Source organism: Larimichthys crocea, chromosome XI (assembly GCF_000972845.2).
Source record: "Larimichthys crocea isolate SSNF chromosome XI, L_crocea_2.0, whole genome shotgun sequence".
NCBI classification, from domain to species: Eukaryota; Metazoa; Chordata; class Actinopteri; family Sciaenidae; genus Larimichthys; species Larimichthys crocea.
Window position 1 is genome coordinate 23019093 of NC_040021.1, and position 19296 is coordinate 23038388.

Below are 19296 nucleotides of genomic sequence, written 5' to 3' on the forward strand. Positions count from 1 at the left end.
TGATGTTGATAATGTTGATGTTATTGAATAAGGTATTGCCCACCCCCAATCACATTCTTGAGGGGGAGCTTGTATCAAGTAGTGGGTTACATATCCATTGAACTACAATCCAAAGCCATAGGGGCTTGTCAGTATACTAAAGCTGTAGATCCTGCAGTTGTCAGAGATTATAGTAGCCAAACCACAGTGTAGTCTGCTATATGGACATTGTATAAGCTGCATACGGTGTAGTGATCCCCACTCCATATGTGCTTTTGACCCTCTCCTGCCCTCTGTCCTTTATAGCTCGACAGTGGTCCACTGACAGAGAGGGTGGGGGTTTAAATATGGTGCCCAAGTGTTGGCTTGCAAGAAGCTTGGAAGTCACGGGTTACAGTCAATCCCCAGGGTCAGGTTTCTGCCTTGATGCAACTTTCCACAGCACACTCCGTGAAGTCCATGTCATGATGACGAGGCATGGCACAAAAAACCAAGTGATACAAAATAATTGCTTATGCTAAGGCCACCAAGGTGCAAATTATTTTGGTGCCGCGATTCATACTTCGGTTTCAGGCTAGATGCCATCTTGGAGAATGACTTTGCTGTCAGGTCTTTGAGCAATCCTCCGCTCTTCATCCAGGTTCAGCTATCATTTTTCCTGTAAAAGCAAGAGGTGCTATAAACCAGCCTGTTTCTATGCATTACAGCTTATTTCCATGATTATTTTGTATACTCTTCAATAAAAGTTGATCAGAGCAAGGGCAAAGAAGTGGAAGGTGTTATTTTTCAGGAGCTACAGCAGCCCGTTCTGCAGTGCCCCCCCCCTCCCCTTCCCGTGCAAACATGATCTCCATTCCCCACACATATGCACAGAGGCTGGTATGCAGACAGTTATCCTGACACAGTCAGTGGTATGTCTACATGTGTTGAATACTTTGTCCTCTGGTGTGCCAACTCTCTTGGTTAGAGTGCTGGAGATCTAGCAACCAGAAACTAGAGGAGCGTGTGCAGAACAGACAGAGTGGAAATGTCAGTCAGTTTGTCAGTCAGTTGAGCTTTATCTTAAAGCTGCTATGTCAGTTCTGTGAAGCTTGTTAGCAGTGCACATAATGTAATTGTTTCCTAATTGTGATATTAACGACTTGATGTTGAAGAGAAAGCTCTGTTTTGTGTCGTGTTCTGTAGATGAGCCTGTGTTGTTGAATCCTCCCCCTCCAGCCACAGGCTTGTGCTATTTTAGTGTTTCTCTGCAGTGCTGCTCCACAACTCAGTAGGTTATTAGGCGGGGTACATTTGGCTAGGTGAGTTTGTTTCAGCTGGTGTGCCTGTTGTCATACTGGATATGCTTGACACTTGCTGTAATACCACCCTCCCCACTCACTTTTCCAAAACTTTTTCAAAACTTATACCTATTAGACACCACCTAATCCACATGGTGGCAGTCGAAAATGATTCTCTACTGTTCTTTGTGGCCGAGTTTTAAGACCAGACTTGTTGTGAAGGCTTTGAAGATTAGTTTAAATCAAGCAGTTCATTTGTGTTCAGATTTGTCTTAATCCTCTGTGTGAACATTCGCAAGGTGGCAGAAAGGCATGTGTAAATACTTGAATCAAACCGTACCACTGTCTGACTTGGACCTGTAACGTCTTGTTTGTTACGTTATTAGCCTGTTTTTAGTTGGAGGCAATCAGGATTTAATGAGGTCACATAAAAGATGAAGCATGGTTTGTAAAATAAAATCTTATTGAACAGTTATAGTTTGCACTGCTCATAATGTATCATGGTTAGCTTCCATTGTCTCCATGTTCCAGAAAAAATGCTCATGCTGCATCCTCTATGATGATTTTGTTATACTAACTGTTGTCTTAATAAAAGAAAAAAACTCACACAGGCCTCTAAATGGCTAAATGGGGTCTGAAATTAACAATAATTATATTATATTCAGATGATTAATCATCTGAATATTCTGTCATTTGATTACTATAATTATTTTTAAATTTCATAAAATTGTCAATTATTACCATCAAAAGTTCCCAGAGTCCATGTTGTTTCTGCCTCTTGAAGGAAGTTTTTCCTTGCTACTGTTACCAAGTGATTGCTCATGGTGGGCATTGTTGTTGTAAAATAATATTATAAAGTGTACGTCTTGAAATGCTTCCAAAACCCAAAGATATGAACTTTATTATATTACCAAAATTCTAACATTGGAGAAACTGTAACCAGAGAAGGATTGGACTTTTGCTGATTCATCTTCTGTTGATTGACTAATTGATTGGACTGCTTTCATTGTCTGTATTTCACCAGACCAGTGGAACATTTATTGACAGGATATTTGGTGTGATTAATGGATCATGTTTTGTGGGTCACCTACCAGTTCAGAGGGGACATTGGTCCTAATTCTGAATGTTATGTGCAGCATGACTGTGCCCAGACAGACACAATAACAGATGACACAAGGCACGCCTATGGATGTATTCACTGCAGGCACACACTTTTGACATATGCAACACTTACAGAAGGAAAGTTTGTGTTTCTGCTGCAGTGTTTCAGAATCATAACCAGTAGACTAAAGTTCTCATGTCTATTTTAATAATTCCTGGAAGGGGTTTTTGAACACCTTTTATACTTCTCACTTTGAATTGTCACGTATAAGAGTGTGTGTGTGTGTGTGTGTGTGTGTGTGTGTGTGTGTGTGTGTGTGTGTGTGTGTGTGTGTGTCTTTAAGAGCAGCACATTGAACATTGAAAGCAGGCCACTGCACCTAAGCAGCCACTGGGACCTCAGCAGAGTGGAGCGAGGGTGAGAGAGATAGGGACAGAGAGAGATAATGAACGAGGGCTGTCGAGCTCTGGCTGCCTCCCTGTGGGTACCGGCAGCAAAGCATGCTGGGAGGATGAACACACCCCTGCAGTGCAGGGCGAGGAAACCCCACTCATTGTTACTGTCGCATGAAAACATTACATCTCCGGAGGGAAGTTAACTTTGTTTCCAGCTCAGCCGCTGTGCTGTTTTGGTGAAATGTTTTTCATGAATCCACTTTGACCGGATGTGGTTCAACTCATGACAGGTGAAAAACTGTATTGTCCTGCAGTTCTAATGTCACTTTGCAGGTTCAACAGACAGAACCAGGAACAATAGAGCTCTGTCTGTGTTTCTTGTCTAAACCCCACAGCAGTGCTGCTGCTGCTGTCCTCTCACATTCTCGTAAACAGGTTCAGCTCTTGGCATGCAGAGCACTATCAGTTTATCTAAACACAGTAACTGCTGCTAATAGACCTTTTCCCAGCAGCCATTTTGACATGAGCTAGTCGATAAATTTGTGACTTTGGGCTATACAAATAATTTGATTTGATAAACACAATGATACTAATTAAGGTTCCATTTCATTCAAGTCAAGCAGAGTCAGGGTGCTGCATGTTGGTTCACTGGAAAGTCTCTACTGAACTAAATGGAACAGAACTCTAATTAGTATCATTGGTAACACCTGCTGACCCTACTATTACATGTCAAAGTGGCTACTGGGAAAAAAGGTCTATTGTAAAGGTGTCAGACACACTACATCAGATCATATTTGCCCACATTTAATATGGTGCCAGAAAGTAGCTGCACTAATACATGAGTTTTGATTATTGTCATATATTGTTGAGTGCATTGAGTGAGTTCAGCTGAACTATCGTTCACAGTGTAGAGAGTACGCATTTGCTCGTCCTTGAAACCTCGTGATGTACTGACCACAGGGCTAGTAGGACTATTGTAAGTGGTCCTAACACTTAACCGAGCTGGAAATGGCACTCCAAGCTAGCTCTGTCAGGAATTACAAAATGATTTACAGCAATTTATTCAAGACAAATATTTTATCTCTAACTCCATCGCATAACTGCCTGATTGTCTTTGCTGTCTCTTTTTGTTGTCCACCATGAACTAGGTTCTGCTTCTTAAACAAAGTTTTTCCTTGCTACTGTCGCCAAGTGCTTGCTCATTGTGTGAGTTGTTGAGTCTCTTTAAATAATATTATAAAGAGTACAGTCTAGACCTGTCTGTATGAAAAGTCTCATGAGATAATGACATTATTATGATTTGGTGCTAATTAAACTGAATAGTTAAGATCGCTCTTGGTCAGCAGAACAAAAACAATATGTATACACTACATATGTGCAAACAAAACTAATCATACGGGGATAAATTATCAATATATTGATTAACTTCCAAAGTCATACTTTGTGTATAAACAATATTTTACAAAAGTTTGTGGTTCTTCGTAGTCCTTAACAAGTGTCTTCAGTTCAGTTGGAGTCAGTTATTCTTTATGAATGTGGCCCACTCACATGATTAAAACAATCTTTTAATAGAGAAAAACTGATAAGTCTCTTTCAGTCTGAAATGTAGCTGTTGTTAATGCTGGTGTCACTGGGCCATAACATCTGAAAAATATGGAAGGGGGGAATGGAAACCTATTCAAACATAGCACCATCAGCCCATATAAAGAGCAGATGATGTTGCTTGACACTGAACAGCTTTTGAAACGATGTTGAAGGAACCCGTTGATAGACAGGAGTAAGTACAAAGATGTCCATTACAGATAATAAAGCTGAAGCATCTACCAACTGCAGGTGATGCATTAATGGCAGAATTCAAGCAGTCCACCATTTGATTGCAGTTTATTGAATAATGTGGACAGTCTTGAGGCTCAGTTGTGGTGCTGTGTTGGACTGCATCATATCATGAGGTGTTCTGGTAGAGCACATTTGCATATTTTACACAAGGTATCTCTGACACAGGCAGGAACATGAAAACATCTGAAAGTTTTAAAATTCCCTCTGCATTCCATGTGGCCAAAGACTTGAGCTGCGGGCAGAGTAGAGCTGTGAGGGCTCTAGCTTTCTGAAACCACATAGGTCTTTTAGAAGTTAGCGTCCTACGAAAAAGCAAACTATGGCAGACGTTTTTAAACTGTGTGTGTGTGTGTGTGTGTGTGTGTGTGTAGGTCCTATATAACGTGTGTTCCCATTAAAGAAGCTGGAGCGCTGAGGCCTGAACTGTCCCTGAGGCATCAGACCACGTGGTCTCTCCACCACTCCACACAAGGCCTTTTTTTTAAATCCCCCCTTTTTTCCCCACGCAGAGGGAAGGAGTGGCAGTTTGTAGAGTGCCAACCCGTTCCAGCATTACATAACCACCTTGTATAGAGGCGATCACTTCTGCATGCACGACTCCTCATAGGACATGCATACAAACAAGAAACACGCAGCCACAGCAACCCCCTCAGTTATTTTCAACTGCAGATGCCACCGAAGATTTAAGGTGGATATTCATGTTTTACAAGGCCAATGGCAAAAATATTCTGTTAAATCAACCAGTTGCAAACAATCTGTACTGGTAGTTAGTGCCTCAACACGATGAATTCTCACGTAGCGGCTGGGGCCTGTATTAATCTCTGCTGCAGAGAGGACCAGGCCATTATTTGAAACAGGTTTATAAAACTGACTTGATATTAGAATGATGTTCCATTGTAGGCCAGCTGTGAGCAGACCAGTATCGGTCTAACCCTCTCCTTCCTTCCACCTCTCTGCAGTTAAGGATCTGATCCACTGGCGAGACCCCAAGAAGTCGGGTGTGGTGTTCGGTCTGTCTATGTTGCTGCTTCTGTCCCTGGCAGCCTTCAGTGTCATCAGTGTGGTGTCCTACCTGCTGCTCGCCCTGCTCTGTGTCACCATCACCTTCCGCATCTACAAGTCTGTCGTCCAGGCCGTGCAGAAGTCCAGCGACGGACACCCCTTCAAGTAAGACCAGATCCTCTCCAGACACTTAATACTGCTTCACTTTGACACATCCTTGTTTGGGAGGACTTCTCTTAAGTCTGCCTAAGTCTTATCACATGAGTGATCGGTTACGAAGGCCTCAAGTCGATTCACATTTTATCGGAGTTAAAGTCGGTGGAAAGGCAATTCTGAGATTTCTTTCTAAATACATTGAATATGTTGGAAAATAGTTGCAGAAAATGTGACTTTATGTATATTTCTAAAAATGTGGAGTTAGAGGTTCAAACAGTTTTTCACCAGTTTTCAGTCCAGGATTTTGTGGGCTGTCCTTAAAGGGTGGCTCGATGACACACTGAGGTCACCCTGAGCACACCTAGCAGAGAGATAGAGATGAATTCATCCCAGCTCAGAGTGTTTCAAAGTTCGTCATGTCATTTTCTGAACTCATCTGACACGTTTCAGTCGCTTCAAAATGGCTGCTTGACTGCTCTCATGAGTGGGCGTGGCTTCCGCATGTTCAGTGGCCACGCCCCCACAGTCCTGGAGCTGAGAATTCATTTTTACCTGATTATGACACCAAATTTCATAAACTGTCTATTTTTATTAATTTAAATTTGGCTGGGTGGTTAGTAACACTTTCTTCTTTGGTCTGACAAACTCAGAACACACATTTATTTTTACTTTACACAGACTTTAATGTAGACAGAAGAATGCAGGAACAGCCTGGCAGGCTGTAAAGTGATAGCAGGTGAATTCATACTTGAAATGCTAGCCGAGTCGCTAAATGTTATGGGATGTTCTCACGTGCTCCTCCAGAGCCTGCAGCACCCAGAACAAAACTCATGTGATACAGCCCACGTGTCCACTGGAATAATGTAAGCAGGATAAATTATTAATTGAGATGTAATTATTGCCATGCACTGAGCCATGCTGTTGCCCCGCTCTGCCACATGTTTTAAACCATAAAACGACACGCAGCTTTACAGACCTAAGTTTGAGAATGTTAGAGGGCAGGAATGGCACTGCCCGATGTAACCTTTGCCTATTTATAGAACAATTTTTATGGTGAAGTTGGAGCCGAAGGGAATGTTTCATAGAGTTCATGACACAACACTAAATCTTCCTCATAGCTCATTAAGCCTGTAAGCCAAATCGTTCAGAAACTGAAGAGAAGAAAGTTGACATAGTAGTTGCATAATAAAAGGCACAATTGTAACTTAGAACAGCTGGAACCCTCAAGAAATACAACGCTTTGGAAGCTGTGTTGTCATTTTTCTTGATTCAGTCACGACTATTTACAAGTTACAGCTACAACTAAATATGATTTAATTTTCAATTTCATTAGTGATGTAGTTCATTGAATACAGACAGATGTCTATCTTAAACTCCCATAGTTCAAGGTAAACACTTCAAATATGATCAGTTAGAATCATAAAAAAACAGAAGTGCTGTAAATCCTCACAGATGCTGAATCCAACAAACCATTTCAGCACTGACAGCTGTGCTTGCATTTATTATTTTTTAATGCTGATATGTCAGATCAAATCACATGTCAACTATTTTATTATAACAAAGCTTATTTTTCTCATGATAATTTTATGTTCAATTACAGTTGTCAAGACAACATCTATGCATGGCACTCCAGATCTTAAGAGGACAGTTTGTTTCCTTGTGATTATTAATTGGGTTGATCATCTCTTTCTTTTAACAAATCACATTTTCTCAAAAATTCAGTAATGAATTCATTAACTTGAGATTATAGCATGAAAACAACAAAAGGCTTCCATATTTATCAGTATAATGGAACATTTTTACTGTAGAATCTCAAATTAAAGCAAATACTCACAGACAAATCAAATCTGTGGCATCACAAACAAACGATAAATAATGAGTGTGGGAGGAATTACCTTTGCTGTAATGGTAGTGTACATTACTACAACACTAATTCTATCAGTATAATAGAGTCGTGTCAGACTGAGGTGTTGCTTTCAAGTTTTTATCAAGACAACAGGAAAACATGCAGGAAGTCAGTTTTGAGTTTGTCGTACCTGAGACAACAAGAGAAATACTAAAGTTGATGAAAATGTGAGAATTTCATGTTTGTTCAATTCTCAGTTTTGAAACAACTCGTCACACTTGAGTTTCAAAACATCACGCTGACTTCCTGAGAGTGCAAGAGCTTTGAAAGTCAGAAATCTGTAGACTTCCTGTTAGGTTCCTCCTCCTCCTTCTCATTGCAGTCTGGTTCTCTGTTTTCCTGCAGCACTTTCAGCCTAAATGCTAACCCTCATTTTGTGCTCACCTTCCTCTCCTCCCCTTCCTCCAGATCACTGATAGATAAGGATGTCAGCATTCCCCCAGAGACCTTCCGCAAGCACGTGGACGCCAGTCTGACCTACATCAACCGAGCCCTGAAGCAGATGAGCCGCCTCTTCCTGGTCGAGGACCTCGTGGACTCCCTGAAGGTGAGCAGCTCCAGCCTTCACTCACCGTCCACCGTCACACTGACTTTTAATCATTTAGTCTGCTTAGAATAGGAATTTGTTCCCACTCTGTCCCATAAAGACTCCTCTCCTGGGTGCAGCCTTTTCATAGTTCTGATTGATACAGCAGTAACCCATCACTTGGGGGAAATCTGTCAAATTATATCATTCAAATAGACCACAGGAGTTCTGAATATGTGGTTGGATGATGATTATTTAGGGAATATAACCCAAACACGTGGTGTGAAACAGCTACAGATCGAAATTTACAATGAGGTCACAGCATTGATGCAGCTGTCACGAAACACATGAAATGTCTCACTATGATCAACCAACCAATCAAACCAGCTGTCTGCTCACACTTCATTTCAGAATGTTTGAGTGTTATCATAGTTTAAAAAATCAAGACAGAGGAGAAACTAAAGGATTAACTTTTTTTTTTAATCAGAAAATTGAACCATCTGTGTAAGAAACAACCCTGAGTGAGCAAAGACTAGAAAACAGTATGTGCTCATTCAGTCTGGGTGAAAGTGGGTCTAACTATGATGTAATGAATAAGTTCAAGTTCCGCCTAGTACAGTGTGCACATGCCATGTATACGTGGAGAGAAAGTCATTGGCTGCTGTAATCAATCCTCCTGTCCTGACTGGACCTGAAAAGTGTGAATGAGGAGGAGACAAAACCACAGTGTGGCGATCGGCTGAGAGGTCTGAGTTAGACCCGTCAAGTGGGTGATAAAAATGAGTCCTTCATTTGTTTATTCAGAAATGCATGTTTAAAGGTCCAGTGTGTCACATTTACAGAATATAAAATCTGTAACTAAGTTTTTATTAGTATACACACAAGACCTGAAGTAAACATACCATGCACTGCTGACAGAGGCAGACTTAAAACAGGTAATCTGGCAGAAATGAGGAGACAAAAGTGTAAAACTTTAAAACATGAACCATAAATATAGACAAAAGTGTGCAGTGGAGCAAAGTGGTTCAAGGCGCTGGATGCCATTTTAGGCTCCCATCCGGTTTGTCCCGGCCCAGCACTGTCCTGGATTCACCCGTGCAAATCTAAAATATAATATTTCAGGTTAAGTAAACATGAAAGAAGATCAATAAGCGTATCAGCACCATGTTCTATTGTTGTCTGTCCCCCCTCCAACTGCTTACTTCTCTCGCCTACCAGACAGAACACAGAAATGAGGACAGTCCCACTGTGGCCTTTTTAATGACGTGTATCCAAAACATCCCAGTTTCTAGTGCAGTGCAAACGCATGGAAGAACCTCATACAAGGTTCTTAAACATTCAGGTTCTAGAAAGCCCCGAGCTCTGGGTTGTTGAGTTGAGTCCGAGCCTATCCCTTAAATCCCTTCACACCCACACAGGTGTTTATTTGGAATGATAAAAATGTTGAAACACAAAGGGTAAATGTGGAAGTTGTTCCTCCCTTAAAGGAGAAACCAGGAGCTCTGACTCTGTCTTGGTCTGTCCACACCTACATACTCCTGAGAGGAGGCTGCACAAGAGAACACCTGTATGGGTGGATCATGTGCAGGGTGTGGAGTCATCCTAAACCAGCTGCCTTTGTGTCACTAATGTAAACACTTAGAGTCGTAGTGAGGTGTAGCCCGAGAGATTACCTGTGACTAATTTAACAGGCTGCATAAACCACCAGACCAGAGTTGATCAGATTATATCAGAGCAGGGCTTATGTCAGCTGAGCAGCATTAATAACAGGTCCACATGAAATATTATCTGAGCTTCACTTCTCATTTATCACTCCACTGATCAGGATGGAAGCCCTCAACACCATCACCACAATTATTAACAACTTAAAGTGGTATAACGTGACTATATGAGACGAAACCATACGAGATGACATGATGCATATTGACACGTGACTCTTGATTTTTGGGTTTGAACATGTCAAGGTGCGAGCCTGCTTAGCCTCTTAGTCGCCTTTTTTTAATGGATAGCGGCCGCTCCAGTTTAGTGAACAGAAAATATTAATTTATCATTCAACATAACTCACCCTCTGTCTGACTCCTGCCACCAAGTAAACAGTGCTGTGTTGGTCGTGAATGTATCGTTCAGTTTGAACTAATCTCTTATATGACTCTGGAGTAATGAGTAGTCTCAGTGAGTGATTCCTTCATTTTCATGTAGTATGTTCCTTGGGCTACAACACTGCAATAGTGAATGAATAAAATGACTCAAAAAAATATTTGTTCAATTTACCGTCCAAGATTAAGTGATCCAAGTCAGTTAAAGACTCGAACTTCCCAACACTACTAAACAGGTAAAAATAATAATGTGCCAGTCACTGGAACTTAAGGTGATCAAGAGAACGTGTGTGATCTACACAAATTAACAACTCAAACTGTACACACACACACACACACACACACACACACACACACACACACACACACACACACACACACAGAGACACACGTGTAGGTTTTGGCTTCTACAATCAGCACAAAGCACCAAGTGAAATGGATCCTTGAGTGTAGGACAAACTAAACCTCTGCATGCTACTGTAGTAAAAACTAATAATTTTTAAAAAACTATTAAAAGTATTCTTGACTTTGGAGGGAGCACAAGGACCGGCAAAAGTGGAAGTCTGTCTCTAATAATATTTATTTTCATCTGCTCCTGTTTGAACTTTTAATAAATTCAGCATGATGTACATTCCACAGATCTCCCATCAGTCATGTCACATTCTGCTGCCCTCAGCTCGACTTTAACACACTGTTTTATTCAGTGATTTCCACAAACTAGAAATATTTAGTGACTGCTGTTAAGCTACTGTTAATGAAAGTAAAACAGATGTTTCACATTAAATGCTTCACAGCAACTCAAGGGCACAACCCCTCCTCCACATTTCTGACTGTCAACAGTGACGTGGAAATAATGACGATGATGATAAGTGAAAAAGATGATTTATTTCTTGAGACACTATAGTACAAGTAATTCCACCCATCAGCAGAGTGTTTTTCTGGCCTTTGTGTAGGCCACTGTTCTCTGGACATGATGTTGACATTAAACAGTAATGAACTAGGTTAACATGAAGTGCTGGATGTTGTCCTACAAATGCTTCACCTCACTGAGTGGCCCTGTGGGCTTCTTTGTTTGTTTTTCTCACCAGCTGGCCGTGGTCATGTGGCTGTTCACCTACGTAGGAGCCGTCTTCAATGGAATCACCATTCTCATCCTGGGTAAGCATCGTGGGAACCAAGACTTACACCACATTCACACACCTCATGGTGGTTTAGGAAGAAGTGGATGTTTGCCCATTGAATGGCTCCCATTGAAAATGTCTGAATTTAAAGTCAACCCTAAATGGAACACACCTCACAGTCACATATTGGGGGAGGAAATGTCTCCTCATTCTTACAGCTGACACACAGAAGATGAGAAGTAGCTGTCTAAGACTTGAAATTGATTATCTCTAATGGACCGAGGCCACAAGCCAGGCCAGGTCAGGTCAACCAACCACGGTCCAATGAGATCTCTACCTTCTAATTAAAGTAATGGTGACATTTGCAGACAGTTTGACTGCATTTTCAGAATTGGTCAATTAAAATTGTTCCTTTCACTATTTCTCAGCTTGTTTGCGTTAGAGGGCAGTTTTTAGCTTCAGCCAGTCTAAGGACAAAATATAGGTCAAAGAAGTGCTTCAGTCTATTCATGGAAAGTCAGAGAAAAGAGTTTTACATCGGGGCCAAGGTAGGAGCTCAAACTATACATTATAGACAGTTATGTAAGTGTGAGCAGAGTCAGATTCTGGTAAGAGAAGCATACATAATAACATGGCATGCTACTGAAGAAGAGCAGTACGTAAATGTTGCAGACAGAAGTCTCTGTGAGACCGTAATGTCCCTCGGGTGTCTTAATGAGGCCACCATGCTCATTTAGTCTGGTGGTCCAAGTGACGTGCAGTGGGTTGACGGGATTGGCTCAGAGGCTATAAGGTTGTATAAGTGGTGACCAATTAACCTCGCTGTACCATCCCATGATGGATGCTCCTCATTAGGGCAGCACACACTAATGCTCTGCTCTTCTGTGGTCCAATCGTTTGGCTTCACCACAAAATGTTTCTTCTCTAAGTGGACTAATGTAAACCTCCACATGAACCTTTCACTGCTTTTAAACACTAACAAGATCTCTTTGTTTTATGTAACATGATTACATGTATAACATGTATGAATCATGTTTGTAGAAAATAAATAAATTAAATTCAAAGGTTAAGCTTTGGTTACAGAAGTGAACATGGATTAAAATATATTTTAATGTCCACGTTCTAATGAACTTTGTCTGGTTTTAATTTCTGCATTTTTTTAATGCACTTAAACTGCAAATTATATTTAAAGTCTTTGTAAAGACAATTCTGAGATTTCTTTCAAAACACATTAAATATGTTGGAAACTAGTTGCTGAAAACGTGAAAAGACATTGAATGATACATTAGTGAAATGTGGAGTTAGAGGTCCAAAGAGTTTTTTTTTTTTCACCAGTTTTCAGTCCATGGTTTTGTGGGCGGTCCTTAAAAGGTGGCCTCAGTGTGTCATCGAGCCACCCTGCACCCCTAGCAGAGAGATAGAGATGAATTCATCTCGCTCAGAGTGTTTCAAAGTTAGTCATGTCATTTTCTGAACTCATCTGACACGTTTCAGTCGCTTCAAAATGGCTGAATGGACACCAAATATTCATTTTATAAACTTGTTGATATTTTGATGATTAAAATTTGGCTGGGTTATAACACTTTCTTCTTTGGTCTGACAAACTCAGAACACACATTTATTCTTTCTCTACACGGACTTTATCGTTACTGATGGAGAAGCCAAACTAAGGTATTGTTTGTCTTCATAAATCCACCTACAAACAAATTAGTACACACAAACTGTAATACACATTTACACATGAAACATATCTTTAAATAATAAAGGTTGTGTATTTTCCACTTTTCCAGAGTTTAAATGTGAAGTTTTGATGTCCATGTCCAAGATCTGTTTGTGGTTATAAGAGCCAAACATGTCAGTACAGTTTAACAGGTCTTCTCTAGCACTTCTCTGTGGTACTCGAACAGGAACAGGATATTGTTGTTTTGTCTCATTCATACCTGTCCAGGTGGGTGTGCCAGGGGGCGTGGCTGGCGGTGACTGTATAGTTGTGACATCACAGCCTTATGGAAGTGGTTTCTGAATCTGAGCTGTGTGCATTTCTCTGACTTTTTCAAAGTGTATTTCTGGAGAAGATTGCTTTATAATTAGAAATATGAAAATCTATTTGTTGTTGGTGTTTTGTTTTTTTTGTCCTCCAGTGAACCTTTGCACACTGTGCACAAATAATATGCAAATGGAATGATTGTCCAAACAGGGCTGTCACAGAGGTTAGCTGATGGGTATTTGCAGAGATGGTGGTAAAATGACACCAGCACAGTCGACACTTAATAGACTTAATGTACGGTGAGAGGCTTAGCTGTGCTGCGTCTGCTGTAATATTCAGAGTTCCCTGGTTTGGCCCAGCTCTCTGTCATTTACATGAAAGCTGAATAGTTCTGCAAGTTTAACAGTGTTGCTTTGATCCCACCTCGACCTGATAAACATGTTACACTCTTTGCTGCATGCTCACAATCACAGATGGCACAGTGAGTGTGTGGAGATGAAAACTCTGGTTTTCCTGACATGTCTTCTCTCTGTGTCCTCCAGCTAACATCCTCCTCTTCGCTGTGCCACCGATCTACGAGAAGAACAAGGTGAGCATGACCCTGCACTCCTCTCCCCTCCCATTCCCAGGTCACCTGATGAGTCTCAGACTCTCCCCGAGAGCAGCGATGACCTCAGTTGTTGGGGAGAATGGCCATCAGCAGTGAGCTCACTGGATGACTGCTGTGGCCAGCTGAGAATATGAAGTCAGTTGGGTCAAATAAGAGGGGCTGTGATCATCATGTTGATGCACCCCATGAAAAATCTTTTGTTTTATTCAGTTCAGTTCATGTTTTCAAATGTCATCCTCAACTGTGAGGTTGTTAAACAAGTTGGGCACCAAAAAAACATGTCTAGGAGTAAAAGAATTAACAGCACCATGTGGTAAAGGTTCTCTGCCACTCATCACATCGCAGTGGTAGCAAGCAAAGCAAAGTGGCACAGAACCCCCTCTAACTAGCTCTTGACTCCAGCTCGCTCTCTCTCTCTGTGGGATCCCAACAACCTTATCATGCCAGATGGAATATAAAATCCTCCTCACCCTGTTCTGTAGGCCTGGAGTATGCTCCAAACAATATCATCCATGCCTTCTAAACTTGTTACTGGTATCTATGATCTAATTCTTGGAGTCAGAATCCATAACCGGAGATGAGGGTTAGAATGATTATCTCCTCCTTGTAAATAAAGAGCTTTGCCTTTAGACTCCGCTCTCTGGAGAATCTCCACATTACTGCTGACACTGCTTCGATCAGCCTGTCGATCTTAGGCTCATTGGGTTATCCTAATTTACAACCCAAAGAAACAATACTACCATGACCTAAGGTGCTGACTCTTACAAAATACTTTCAGCTTGAGCCAACAGAACCTTTTCTAATCACGAGCAAAAAGCAGAAATTTGTTGAGGTCCCCAAACTCTCCACTCGTCTTTGTCTTCTTGAGTTCAGCGCTCACTGAGACGGCTTGACTGCCAACACAACTTGCTTCAGCTCTACATTAAGCAAATGTCTTGGAGTTGTAACCCCCAGCTCTCACTAGTTTGGTATTTGTTTAACCGTCTCTCTCATCTTTTCTTCCAGACTCAGATTGATCAGTACATCGACCTGGCACGTACCCAAGTCAACACCACAATGGCCAAGTAAGTGAATCTAATCATCCGTAATAAGCAGGGCTTGGTATCAGTACTCGGTACCTTTTTAAGGTATCAGATGAGATCACCAAATATAGAGTCCAGACTTATCAAAGGATACATGCTTTAGGATCCTTATTAGCGGAAAAAGAGTGTTTGGTCTTCGATGTAACGTAGTGTACAATTGGTGGTGGTTCAATGTGTCAAGATGCCACCAACACATTTGAAAGTATGGCCGTACTACACGTCTGTGTCTGATTTAAAATTTATAAAATCTGGGAATATATTTCAGGAAAAACGGGTATCAGGATTAGGGCTGGGTGATATATTGATATATTTTCAAACACAATATATAGGCCTAGCACGAGACCATATCGTGTATATATCTCCCGCTGCTCGTTGACGTCGTCACTTCAGAGTCTCCAATAACTCCAGAAAAAGTCACTAGATTTGTTGCTATTCGCTTTTTTGGAAAAAAACTAATTACTAGAGGGTCTGAAAAGAGGCTAAATATAGCGACAAAGAGTGGTGGTAGTGCGATTTACCAGCAGGCCATTAGTAATAGATGTATGAAATTATCCGGCCACAGATCTGATCTCTCGAGTATCGCCATGCAGCTAAAAAATATCAGGATAGGACTTTTGGTCCATATCGCCCAGCCCTAGTCAGGATGATGATCTCATCAAATAAAAGTTCAGGCTGTGTTTCTCCACCCCAGAAATCAATATATAAAATGGTATCAGTTTCCCTTTGAGGGTCCTGGTTTTGGTTTTGGTAACGGTGGAGGAATGGATGTTCTACACAATCAGTGTAGCTTTCATCAGTAATGCTTGTCTTTCTTTTCTCTCTCAGGTTGCAAGAGAAACTTCCTGGAGCCATGAAGCGCACCAAAACCGAATGATCAACCCCCCCATTAGAAACCTCCATGTCACCATCATCCTCATCTCCATCACCATCTTAAACTCCCTTACTTTCCCCTACCCCTTTCCCGATAACCCTCACCCCCAGTCTTACCCCACCCCCCCACACTCCATCAACCATCAGCACCCTACTACACTGAACCTTGTTAGGTAGAAAATCTCTGAGCTATTCGATATTCAATGTAAAACTACTGCGCAGCTTAACTCGCAAGCATTAAAAAGAACTGTGCCTGTGCAGACAGGAAGCACGTCGCTAGTGAGGAAGTGATGTAACGCCGCGGCGGACCCCGACTGTCTGTGGGCATTTGCCACAGGGGAACAGAGGCAGGGTCGAGTGAACTAGACTGAATCTATGACCTGGTTTGGTCGTGTACAGCAAGCAGGGGGTGGATGATGGCTGTTATGTCACAAAAAGCAAATGTCTGTACTCTAAATAGCATTTCCTCTGAGATTAACGATCATTAACGCTGGAAAAGTTACAGGAGAGGAAAAAAAAATAGAAAAAGAAATGAAAGCAAGCTTTTGGGTGTTATTGTGGCTAGTCTTCTCCTGCTCTCGCTCTACAGATGTTGTCAGGATAGATATGAGTTGTTTTTTTGTTTTGTTTTTTAGAAGCTGGTAATGGGTTTGCTGTTACTGATCGGCCTGTTAGTCTGTTTCCATTCACCTCACAGGCACTTCTGTATGTACGTTTCTGCAATGCACTGAACTTTTATTTTTTTTAAACCCACGAGCAGGCTGAAATAAAAGGATTGGAACACTGAACCAGCTGTGATAATTTGGTCTAGTTCACCGTCTTTTGATCAGATGCATTTTTTTGAAGTTCTCTGTATATACACCTTAAGACAAGTAAAGGCTCTCTCTGCTGTATGGAACATGTTAGCCTTGCTTTTTATATCAAAGAGAGTTCCCTCACGTACAGCAGTCCTAACTTCTTTTGTTGCACCTGTTCAAGCCACAAAGTGTTGAGGTCTAACGTTCATTTGTACATTTTGATTCTTCTCATCACTACTTATTACTATTATTAATATTAATCATAGGATGGCTGCTTTGACTCCCTACTAGCTTGACAACAGCATTGTAAGAGTTCTGTTAAGTGTTGTTGAGCTTCATACTTTTAAACTGGAGGTCCTTCAGAGGCCTCTTGAGAAATAATTCCTGATTGTTGGATAAGTGAAGAGAGACGCTCTCTGATGTGTTTTCATGGCCTTCGATCCCAAACTGGGTTCCCAGCTCACTGTTTAAATTTAGAGCGTGCCACCACGATGAATACAGGCCTTCACCGTGCTCCGTTTTTATTTGACCAAAAAAACGTATAACTTAAAACACTTAGCAGCTTTTTGCAGAGCCGTGAAGAAAGACAGATGGTTGAAAGCTCTGGAAGAAAAGCTTGCAAGTGAAATAACGGTTAAAGTTTTTTTGACGCCCAAACTAATGATTTATACTAAAACTGACATGAATTTATAAATGTATTTATTTTATATAATAAAATTAATTAATATATTTTTGAATATTAATTTAACTTCTAAACAGGTAAAAGAAGAATCACTAATTAGTTCTGTTTTCAATTTGTCAGCACCATTTTTTGATAAACCACCAACCAGATTTTTATTAAACTTGGTGTGACGTGGGCCAAAGACGAGCCCATATTTTGGAGCGGATCCGAATCACAGGGCAGACGTTTGTTAACAGTGTGAGTCTGGCTGTAACATTGGTATCTATGGTAAAATGAAGTGAATGCCCTGTAATCATTTTGTTGGCACATTTTCGACTCTGTACAAACCTCAGTGACCTGACAGGAAGTTGAGATCAGAGGGTTGGTGGAACAAAACGAGAGGTGCAGTCTGAGTAGAGTGTAGCCGGGACAATGGAAGCAGTTTTTTGGGGGAGGGTTTATTATTAAGCTCTATTTGTTCTTTTTTTTTTTTTGACTGCCATGAAGCGCATGTCATAGTGTAAGCTGGAAACAGACCCTCACCCTTCTATAGGCTGTATCATATTGTTGACCCTGACTTTTGTTTAATATGATTCTTACTCGTGATTGTTTTAATGGTGTTTTTGAACTCCGTAAAAGTCACGTTAGCACTACTGCTACGTCTCCATGTTGTTTTACGGGATGAATATATAGAAGGTCCATTTCATTGTGCCCCGCAGTGAGTTTGCATGGAGTTAGTGTCCCCTGAATACTGAATGGCCAACAGTAGAAGATCATCCTTCATTGCCTGTCGATGCAGTGTAACTACTCCGACATCTGCCAGTGTGCTGAATGTTTTCTGGAACATTCCTCCCCCCCATGCATGCCCTCCTCTGTGTGTCGTCTTCACTGTGTGTCTCATTCACACTCTGGCTGTCGAAGCCAAAATATGCAACATTTCAACATTTGGTGTTGGAGATGCTATCCTTCCCCCACCTCACTCACCCCACCTCACCCTCTCAGTTACACATCCTGTTTATTTATTTGAATGTGGGGAAGTTGCATATTGTAGCTTTTAAAGGCTAAGTTGTCGTTTCCATGTAAATGCTTGATTTCACAGATGTTTGGTTCAACCAAATTGCAAGAGAACATTTGCCGGGTTTTGAGACGTCTACCTCCAGGCCGACACCACGGGGAGAGAGGTGGTGTCAAATGGATGGTGGAAACATTTAGTTTGTATTTTAGTTGAACTGAGCCTTTAACATTGTGTCAGTCTGACCTCACCTCACTGCTGTAAAGGCTTTCCACATGCACAGAACCTTTAGTGAACCTTTAGTTCAGGACAGGCCATGTTTCCTGTAAGACTAAATAGATGACTTCTTCTCTGAATCTAGTTGGCTTCTTTCTTTAGAGTGTAATATATAATCTGAATAAAAGTCCACTCATAATTGACCTTGTTCCCTCACAGCATGTTGCTTTCCTCCTCTTCCTGTTCGTCCCCGTGTTTTCATCAGGTATGGGAGTGTGTGGCAGGAGTGTGTTTGACTTTTTATTTTTTGTCTTGTTTTGCTTTTGACTCTTTACTGGTATCTAGACGTTGTTCACTAACATCAGCTCTGTTTTGTATTAGCTATGACTTTGGTTCCAATTTTTTGAAGCTTTGGGAAAAAAGATGTTGCAGGAAAAAAAAAAGAAAACAGAAAAAAAAGTCTGTGGTCTCTGTTCTGATGTCAAAGTGAAATTAATAAAAACACGTCAAAGGACCGAGCTGTGATCTCTTCTGTTCACTCTGAAATGTCTAAAATAAGATTTAAGTCGATGCGTCTGTCAGTTCTGTTTGGGTAGAGAGGATTAGAGTTTCTAATTTTAGAGCAGGCCACCATACTAAAACCATTAAGTGTCAACAGTCAC

At 41.1% G+C, this 19296-nt stretch overlaps 1 protein-coding gene across 3 annotated transcripts in view; it reads left to right on the top strand.

The window, feature by feature from the left end:
• rtn3 (reticulon 3) overlaps positions 1-19149 on the top strand; it is a 34201-nt gene extending 15052 nt beyond the window's left edge. For all 3 annotated transcript variants that reach the window (XM_019273526.2, XM_019273527.2, XM_019273528.2), the window contains 6 exons: positions 5552-5759; positions 8065-8203; positions 11367-11436; positions 13929-13975; positions 15002-15060; positions 15904-19149. In XM_019273526.2, coding sequence (XP_019129071.2) covers positions 5552-5759; positions 8065-8203; positions 11367-11436; positions 13929-13975; positions 15002-15060; positions 15904-15952 — 572 coding nt within the window. In that variant the 3' untranslated portion in view covers positions 15953-19149. The remainder of the gene's footprint in view (positions 1-5551; positions 5760-8064; positions 8204-11366; positions 11437-13928; positions 13976-15001; positions 15061-15903) is intronic.
• Positions 19150-19296: the final 147 nt, after the last annotated feature.